Raw genomic sequence first — 9,564 nt, forward strand, 5'->3', positions numbered from 1 at the left:
TCTGGACTTTTTAATAATGTTACAGAGAGTGAAATAAAGATTGGGACTCTCACATGGGGATAAGATAGAAGCTGAAATATCATGAACAAACTTAAAAAAAAAAGTTATTAAACATTTTTTAAAAATTGTAATTTTTATCATAATGGGGAAATTTGACACTCCACAAATATAAAAATTATTTTTTCAGGGCCAGAACATTTGTTTACCAGTCAATACACTGTTAAAACCCCAGTTACACCTATTCCAACAAGGCTCAGCATTTAATGGGGTATTTAACAGCGATATTACCGCGAAAAAGCCCAAGTTTTTGTCAATTTCACTGATTACTGGCTATTGGGGCAGTGGCGTCCACAGCGCAGCCAGTGTCAGAGCAGTGAATGATTGCAATTTCAGGATTTCTGAGTTTCGATGCGTATGCGCTAAATCCTGAAGTTGGAGTCGGTTTCAGAGGGGTCATGACTGCGAACGATGTTTGTTCGCCATCATTACCCACCGCAAATTCCGGGCCAATATAAATGGGTTGTGGTAGGAAGATGTACTCTGGGAGAATATGCTGGAATGAACATATATCCTAACACAGATGAACACGGTGGTAAAATTCTTCAGTGGATGAACCACAGCCCAGTACAGTCGCCCATCTTCAACTTGTTTTTCTGTTTTATTATACTTTTTTACCAATGTTTGTGGTTCAGAGTTTTTATGGCATAGTTTTGCTATTATTTGAGTGGTCAAAACCACTTGTGGCTTTAGCAAGGTACACGCAATCCAGGGTACTCATTTATTAAAGGAAATAAGTTTCACATTTATTAGTGTACTTACTGTCATCAGAGCTTGTGTTTCAGGTGTGATTGCAACATCTCAAAATTTTAACTAAAGAGATGTTTATTTCTAAATAAATTTTTGCTCTTTATCTTTCCCATCAAATGTATGTTCTCTTTTTTTTTTCCACCTGTTTTTTCATGAGGTTAGCCCTATTTCCTAGTCATTTTCTTCTCTTTTCCTCAGTTATACTTCTTGCCTGACCTGAGCAGATGGGTGACCCGTTTCCAGGCTTCCACTGTTGCGGAACCAATTGCTTGGTGTATGATGGAGGGGGCCCGGGGTGGGACGAATCACATGGTCTCTGCTTAGCACATCCTCACATTGTTGAGATTGGGAACTCCGCAGTATTGAGTTGTTATGAGCATGAACCCAAGTCCCAGCATTCTGCAGCTCTGCATGTTGGGAGTTCAGTGCATAGTGTCAAATGTAAGCTGTCACCGGTATGTTGGTATTCAGAGCTATTGATCCAAATAATCTTGGTTGTTTTCCTCACTTCAGGTATTGCAGCATGTTCGCCTGCCACTGCTCAGTCCCAAGTTTCTAGTGGGTACAGTTGGATCTGACCCCCTCATCAAGAGTGATGAGGAGTGCAGGTATGGTTCCTTCTGTTCTATGCTCACCTGCATGTAACCATTAATACTACAGCATGTTTCCACAGGTACAGAAAGAAAGACTTGCATTTATATAGCACCTTCGTGACCTCAGGATGTCCTAAAACACTTTACAGCCAATGAAGTCCTTTTGAAGTGTAGTCACTGTTGTAATGTAGGAAACCCGGCAGCCATTTTGCACACAGCAAGATCCCACAAACACCAATGTGATAATGACCAGATAATGTGGTTTTTGTGCTGTTTGGCTAGGACACCGGGGATAACTCCCCTGCTCCTCTTTGAAATATCACATCTGAGAGTTCACTTCCCAACTCAGCTGTTTGAAGTAAAGGGCATGGGAGAGGGGAGAAAGAGGTGTGAGGGAAAGAGAGAGGAATTTAGAAGCTGAATATTATCATACTGTGATGTTCATGCACCTCTCCTGAGTGGCAGTTTGAGAACAGGCCTCCTGTCTGTCCTCATGCAAAAGGACCTAAAAGGGATTTTATTTTTTAAGGGAGGGTATTCAGTACTTGTTGTAACATATTCTATTTGAGTGAATATTACAAACATCTCAGTGAATGAAGGGTAGGGCATGAATGGACAATCTGATGTTTTACAGTAGTTAAAATAGTCACTTCTTATTGGCACAGTGATATTAATAACACTGCTGAGTTGAGAGAATGATTTGGTTCACACACACTCCTAATGCCTGTCAGTACTTAACACCTTGTCCCATGGGGAGCATACTACATCAGTGGAATTTAATACTGATCCTGACTGATACCCTGACTTCACAGATTATAAACTTCAGCTAAGTCAACACTTTTTAAAATAGTTAATTTTTGGATTATGGTTTGTCACAGTTTTTAGCCATGTTTGTGGTTTTGTGTAGTTTTCTATCTACAGAATATCTAAGCTAAAATTTAATTCATTGTCTATAAATAAATCTCTGGCCCACGCATCTGATAACCTAATAATAAATTTCACTTTCATCCTTTGTCGAGGAATTGCAGTAGCAACCTTGGCATTGCTCATAATGTCAGAGGATATGCTTAAGTGTGATGGCCGAACGGTGACTGGATGCAAGTGTGGTACTCATAGGAAGTGTGTGCTTTATGCAAGACTTTTAATATAAAGATAGATATATATACCATTCCTTTTATTTTGTTGTTGAGAGGAGGATTTATATCACTTTATCTGACAACACTTCTAGATTTTTAAATCACACTTTGTAGATGTCCCTCTCCTTTCAACCCTACATGAGGAGAAAAAATCCAGCATTGCTTTTGAAAGTGTACACACTCAAAACTGACTTCACAATTTAGCCAAATTCCAATTTTTCGCTGGAAGCTGTACTTGTGCATGTTTGGAATCCATAAACACTGACTTGTAACCTCTGTAAATGAAAGTTTTGTTAGCTATTTATTATCCAAAGCTAAGTGATTTCCTCACATTAGATACTAGACTAACGGAAAGAAATTAACATGTTACTGACTTTCCATTGGTGTAAGTGTATGATTCGTAAGTTAACCACAGACTTGCTCTGATTCTTGTACTGAGCTAGAATTGCTCAAACTCTTCGGTCTTGCATTTTCTAAAGGTTTAGATCGCAATCGTTCCCGTTTGAAACAAAATGTGGCACTTTCCCAGAAGCAAATTGGACATCTTAGTAGCACAAAAGAAGGGAATGGCATCCTGTTGCTCAGGATTGTGACAAATACCATCAACTTGGGAGCTAAATTTTCATTTTAAATATCCAGAAGGACAACCACATTCAGATTTAAGGATGAGTTGCATGAGCAACAGAAGAACTTTGTTAAATGAATTGAATATAAGCACAGACATGCATAAGAACATAAGAAATAGGAGCAGGTGTAGGCCAATCGGCCCCTCGAGCCTGCTCCGCCATTCAATAAGATCATGGCTGATCTGATCCTAACTGCCAATCCACTATCACAGAACCATCTCCTGAATCTAACAGAATTAGACACACGAAATAGGAGCAGGATCAGGCTACACGGCCCCTGGGCCCGCTCCGCTACCCACAGGGCCATGACTATTCCGAACCTAGACTCATGTCCAAATTCCTGCCCACTCCCCGTAACCCTTAATTCCCTTTACTTCTAGGAAACTGTCTATTTCTGTTTTAAATTTATGTAATGATGTAGCTTCTACAGCTTTTTGGGGCAGCATATTCCATAGACCTACCACCCTCTGAGTGAAGTAGTTCCTTCTCATCTCAGTTTTGAAAGAGCAGCCCCTTATTCTAAGACTATGCCCCCTAGTTCTAGTTTCACCCATCATCGGGAACATCTTCCCCGCATCCACCCGATCCAACCCCTTCACAATCTTATATGTTTCAATAAGATCGCGCCTCATTCTTCTGAACTCCAATGAGTAGAGTCCCAATCTACTCAACCTCTCCTCATATGTTCATCCCCGGGATTAACCGAGTGAACCTTCTTTGAACTGACTCGAGAGCAAGTATGTCCTTTCTTAAGTATGGACACCAAAACTGTACGCAGTATTCCAGGTGCGGTCTCACCAATACCTTGTACAACTGAAGCAATACCTCCCTATTTTTATATTCTATCCCCCTAGCAATGAAAGCCAACATTCCATTGGCCTTCTTAATCACTTGCTGCACCCGCATACTAACCTTTTGAGTTTCGTGCACCAGGACCCCCAGATCCTTTTGTACTTCAGTACTTTCCAGTTTCTTGCCATTAAGATAATAACTTGCTCTACGATTTCTCCTGCCAAAGTGCATAACCTCACACTTTCCAGTATTGTATTCCATCTGCCAAATCTCTGCCCACTTACTTAGCCTGTCTATGTCCCCTTGCAGGTTTTTTATGTCCTCCTCACTCACTACTTTCCCTCCCATCTTAGTATCATCTGCAAACTTTGATATGTTACACTCGGTCCCCTCCTCCAAATCGTTAATATAGATTGTGAAGAGTTGGGGACCCAGCACTGACCCCTGCGGAACACCACTAGTTACTGATTGCCAGTCTGAGAATGAACCATTTATCCCAACTCTCTGCCTTCTGTTAGATAGCCAACCCTCTATCCATGCCAGAATATTACCCCCAATCCTGTGATTTTTTTATCTTAAGCAATAATCTTTTGTGTGTCACCTTGTCAAATGCCTTTTGGAAGTCTAAATACACTACGTCCACTGGTTCCCCTTTATCCACCCTATATGTTACTTCCTCAAAGAACTCCAGCAAATTTGTCAACATGACTTCCCCTTCATAAAACCATGCTGACTTTGTCCTATTAAATTATGATTATCCAAATGTCCTGTTACTGTCTCCTTAATAATGGACTCCAAAATTTTACCTACCACAGATGTTAGGCTAACTGGTCTATAGTTTCCAGCCTTCTGTCTACTGCCCTTTTTAAATAAGGGTGTTACATTAGCAGTTTTCCAGTCTGCCGGGACCTTTGCTGAGTCCAGAGAGTTTTGGAAAATTATTACCAATGCATCCACAATCCCTACCGCCACTTCCCTCAAGACCCTAGGATGTAAGCCATCAGGTCCAGGTGATTTATCCGCCTTGAGTCCCATTATTTTACCGAGTACCACTTCCTTAGTGATTTTGATCGTGTTTAGCTCCCCCCCCCCCCACCCCCCCCCCCCCTTTAGCCCCCTGTTTGTCCAGTGTTGGGATATTCTTAGTGTCTTCTACTGTAAAGACTGATATAAAATATTCATTCAGTGTTTTTGCCATCTCCATATTTCCCACCATTAATTTCCGGTCTCATCCTCTAAGGGACCAACATTTACTTAGCACCCTTTTTCTTTTTATATAACTACCAGCTGGGGGGGGCCGGCGTTGCCAAGGCTTTTTTGTAAATCGGCAGTTTACAGGGCCGCGTGGTTTACGGCCGGCCGCTGCCGCTCCCCCGCTCTGTGTCTCGGGCCGAGCGGTTGTGAGGCCCGGCCCGAGTGACCCCAACTCTGAGGGGGAGAGAGAGAGAGACAGAGAGAGAGTGAGAGAGAGTAGAGAGACTGGGGGGAGAGAGAGGAGAGAGACTGATGGGGAGATAGAGAGAGAGAGAGAGACTGAGGGGGAGCGAGAGAGAGACTGGGGGAGAGAGACATAGAGAGAGAGAGAGAGACGGGGGAAGGGAGAGAGACTGGGGAGATAGAGAGAAAGAGAGACTGGAGGAGGGGAGAAACTGGAGGAGAGAGACGGAGAGAGAGAGAGACTCGAGACACTGAGCGGGACTGGAGGAGGGAGAGTCTGGAGGAGAGAGAGAGAGAGAGACTGGGAGACTGGGGGGGAGAGAGACTGGGAGATAGATGGAGAGAGGGAGAGAGAGAAACTGGGGGGGAGAGAGAGAGAGACTGGGGGAGAGAGAGAGAGAGATAAAGAGACGGGGAGAGAGAGATTGGGGGGGAGAAGAGGGAGAGGTCTAGAAATTCGGTATCGCCCCATTTGGAGAGGGAAGGAGAGAGGGAAGGAGAGAGAGAGAGGGGAGAGGAGGAGAGGAGGAGAGACAGAGAGGGGGAAGGAGAGAGAGCGAGGGAAGGAGAGAGAGAGAGAGGGAAGGAGAGAGAGAGGGAAGGAGAGAGAGAGGGAAGGAGAGAGAGAGGGAAGGAGAGAGAGAGAGAGATGGGGAGAAAGAGTAGAGAGACGGGGAGATAGAGAGACTGATGGGGGAGAGAGAGAGCGACTGAGGGGGGGATGAGAGAGAGACTGGGGTAGAGAGAGAGACACGGGAGAGAGAGAGAGTAGAGAGACTGGGGGGAGAGAGAGGAGAGAGACTGGGGAGAGAGAGACTGGGGGAGAGAGACAGAGACCAGGGGGGGGAGAGAGACTGGGGGAGAGAGAGCGTGACTGAGGGGGGAGAGAGAGACTGAGGGGGGGGGGGAGAGAGGGAGAGAGAGACTGAGGGGGGGGGGGAGAGAGGGAGAGAGAGACTGAGGGGGGGGGCGAGAGAGAGAGAGAGAGAGAGAGAGAGAGAGAGAGACGGACGGGGAGAGAGAGAGAGAGAGAGAGAGACTGAGGGGGGAGAGAGACTGGGGGAGAGAGCGTGACTGAGGGGGGAGAGAGAGACTGAGGGGGGGGGAGAGAGAGAGAGAGAGACTGAGGGGGGGAGAGAGAGAGAGAGACTGAAGGGGGGGGGAGAGAGAGAGACTGAGGGGGGGAGAGAGAGAGAGAGCGAGACTGAGGGGGGGAGAGAGAGAGAGAGACTGAGGGGGGGAGAGAGAGAGAGAGACTGAGTGAGGGGGAGAGAGAGAGAGAGACTGAGTGAGGGGGGAGAGAGAGAGAGAGTGAGGGGGGAGAGAGAGAGAGAGTGAGGGGCAGAGAGAGAGAGAGACTGAGTGAGGGGGGGAGAGAGAGAGAGAGACTGAGGGGGAGAGACTGAGGGGGAGAGAGGGGGAGAGACTGAGGGGGAGAGAGAGAGAGAGACTGAGGGGGAGAGAGAGAGAGAGAGACTGAGGGGGGGGGAGAGAGAGAGAGACTGAGGGGGGGAGAGAGAGAGAGAGACTGAGGGGGGGAGAGAGAGAGAGAGACTGAGGGGGAGAGAGAGAGAGAGACTGAGGGGGAGAGAGAGAGAGAGACTGAGGGGGAGAGAGAGAGAGAGAGAGACTGAGGGGGAGAGAGAGAGAGAGAGAGACTGAGGGGGAGAGAGAGAGAGAGACTGAGGGGGGGAGAGAGAGAGACTGAGGGGGAGAGAGAGAGAGAGACTGAGGGGGGGAGAGAGAGAGAGAGACTGAGGGGGGGAGAGAGAGAGACTGAGGGGGAGAGAGAGAGAGAGAGACTGAGGGGGAGAGAGAGAGAGACTGAGGGGGGGAGAGAGAGAGAGAGACTGAGGGGGAGAGAGAGAGAGAGACTGAGGGGGAGAGAGAGAGAGAGACTGAGGGGGAGAGAGAGAGAGACTGAGGGGGAGAGAGAGAGACTGAGGGGGAGAGAGAGACTGAGGGGGAGAGAGAGAGAGAGACTGAGGGGGAGAGAGAGAGAGAGACTGAGTGGGAGAGAGAGAGAGACTGAGGGGGAGAGAGAGAGAGAGACTGGGGGAGAGAGAGAGAGACTGAGGGGGAGAGAGAGAGAGAGACTGAGGGGGGGAGAGAGAGAGAGAGACTGAGGGGGAGAGAGAGAGAGAGACTGAGGGGGAGAGAGAGAGAGAGACTGAGGGGAGAGAGAGAGAGAGACTGAGGGGGAGAGAGAGAGAGAGACTGAGGGGGAGAGAGAGAGAGAGACTGAGGGGGAGAGAGAGAGACTGAGGGGGAGAGAGAGAGAGACTGAGGGGGAGAGAGAGAGACTGAGGGGGAGAGAGAGAGACTGAGGGGGAGAGAGAGAGACTGAGGGGGAGAGAGAGAGACTGAGGGGGAGAGAGAGAGAGACTGAGGGGGAGAGAGAGAGAGACTGAGGGGGGGAGAGAGAGAGAGAGACTGAGGGGGGGAGAGAGAGAGAGAGACTGAGGGGGAGAGAGAGAGAGACTGAGGGGGAGAGAGAGAGAGACTGAGGGGGGGAGAGAGAGAGACTGAGGGGGGGAGAGAGAGAGACTGAGGGGGAGAGAGAGAGAGACTGAGGGGGGAGAGAGAGAGAGACTGAGGGGGGGAGAGAGAGAGAGACTGAGGGGGGGAGAGAGAGAGAGACTGAGGGGGGGAGAGAGAGAGAGACTGAGGGGGGGAGAGAGAGAGAGACTGAGGGGGGAGAGAGAGAGAGACTGAGGGGGAGAGAGAGAGACTGAGGGGGGAGAGAGAGAGAGAGAGAGACTGAGGGGGAGAGAGAGAGAGACTGAGGGGGAGAGAGAGAGAGACTGAGGGGGAGAGAGAGAGAGACTGAGGGGGGAGAGAGAGAGAGACTGAGGGGGAGAGAGAGAGACTGAGGGGGAGAGAGAGAGAGACTGAGGGGGAGAGAGAGAGAGACTGAGGGGGAGAGAGAGAGAGACTGAGGGAGAGAGAGAGAGAGACTGAGGGAGAGAGAGAGAGAGACTGAGGGGGAGAGAGAGAGAGACTGAGGGGGAGAGAGAGAGACTGAGGGGAGAGAGAGAGAGAGAGAGACCTGAGAAAAATATCAAACCAAAAGCATCGGCAACCAAACAATCCGGACCTACGTACTAGATACAATGAAACCCTCAAAAGATATAAAACACACCATTAGGAACAAAACACAAAACTATACCCACAAAATACTCGAAGAATTGAAAACTCCACCAATCCAAAACAATTCTGGGAAATGTGGAATAACCTGAGTACAACACAATTGCAAGCATTACCAATCCAAGATGTCGACATCTGGAGAACACATTTTGAAAACCTCTACAAAGACATCCCAAAAAACAAAACAAACCCAAGTCAACATCAGGTCACAGAAAAACTCCACACATTAGAAGCAACAATTAAAGACAACCAAAACCCTCTAGACTCCCCAATCACATGGAAAGAACTGGCCACAAAAACAAAATCTCTCCACCTAAAGAAAGCCTGTGGGCCCAGACAACATCAAAAATGAAATGCTAAAGTTCAGCAATATGGAGATGCAGGGTGCGATACTCAAACTATTCAACATCATATTACGCTCAGGCTGTTTTCCCGATATCTGGTGCCAAGGACTAATCTCCCCCATATATAAAAGTGGAAACAAATCAGACCCAAATAACTACCGCGGCATCTGTGTCAACAGTTGTCTAGGGAAGTTATTCTGCAGTATTCTAAATAGTAGATTACTTGATTTTCTTAACAAACATAATATCCTCAGAAAAAACCAAATAGGCTTTCTTCCAAAACACCGCACCGCCGACCATATCTATACCCTTCACACCCTCATTGAAAAACATAAACACCAAACAAAAAATGGGAAAATATTCGCCTGTTTCATCGACTTCAAGAAAGCCTTTGACTCTATATGGCACGAAGGGCTCTATTATAAACTTCTTCAGTGTGGAATAGGGGGCAAAGTCTATGACCTTATTAAATCAATGTATCTGAAAAACAAATGCGGGGTCAAAATTGGAGACAAACGCACCGATTTCTTCACCCAGAGAAGAGGCGTCCGGCAGGGCTGCAATTTGAGCCCGACCCTGTTCACATAGACATGGAGCAAAGGAGTCACCAGGTCTCCGTCTCCTGGATGGAGAAGTGAAGTCCCTGTTCTATGCGGACGACCTGGTTCTGCTGTCTCCCACA

The 9,564-nt window shown here is 47.3% G+C and overlaps 1 protein-coding gene across 5 annotated transcripts in view; it reads left to right on the plus strand.

Moving 5' to 3' along the window:
- The window catches only part of klhl20 (kelch-like family member 20), a 76,162-nt gene that overhangs the window by 34,280 nt on the left and 32,318 nt on the right, over positions 1 to 9,564 (plus strand). For all 5 annotated transcript variants that reach the window (XM_085982191.1, XM_085982188.1, XM_085982189.1 and 2 more), the window contains one exon: positions 1,321 to 1,415. In XM_085982191.1, coding sequence (XP_085838317.1) covers positions 1,321 to 1,415 — 95 coding nt within the window. The remainder of the gene's footprint in view (positions 1 to 1,320; positions 1,416 to 9,564) is intronic.

The sequence above is a fragment of the Somniosus microcephalus genome, chromosome 3 (genome assembly GCF_052327205.1).
Source record: "Somniosus microcephalus isolate GS21.2 chromosome 3, FLI_Smic_1.0, whole genome shotgun sequence".
Classification (NCBI taxonomy): domain Eukaryota; kingdom Metazoa; phylum Chordata; class Chondrichthyes; order Squaliformes; family Somniosidae; genus Somniosus; species Somniosus microcephalus.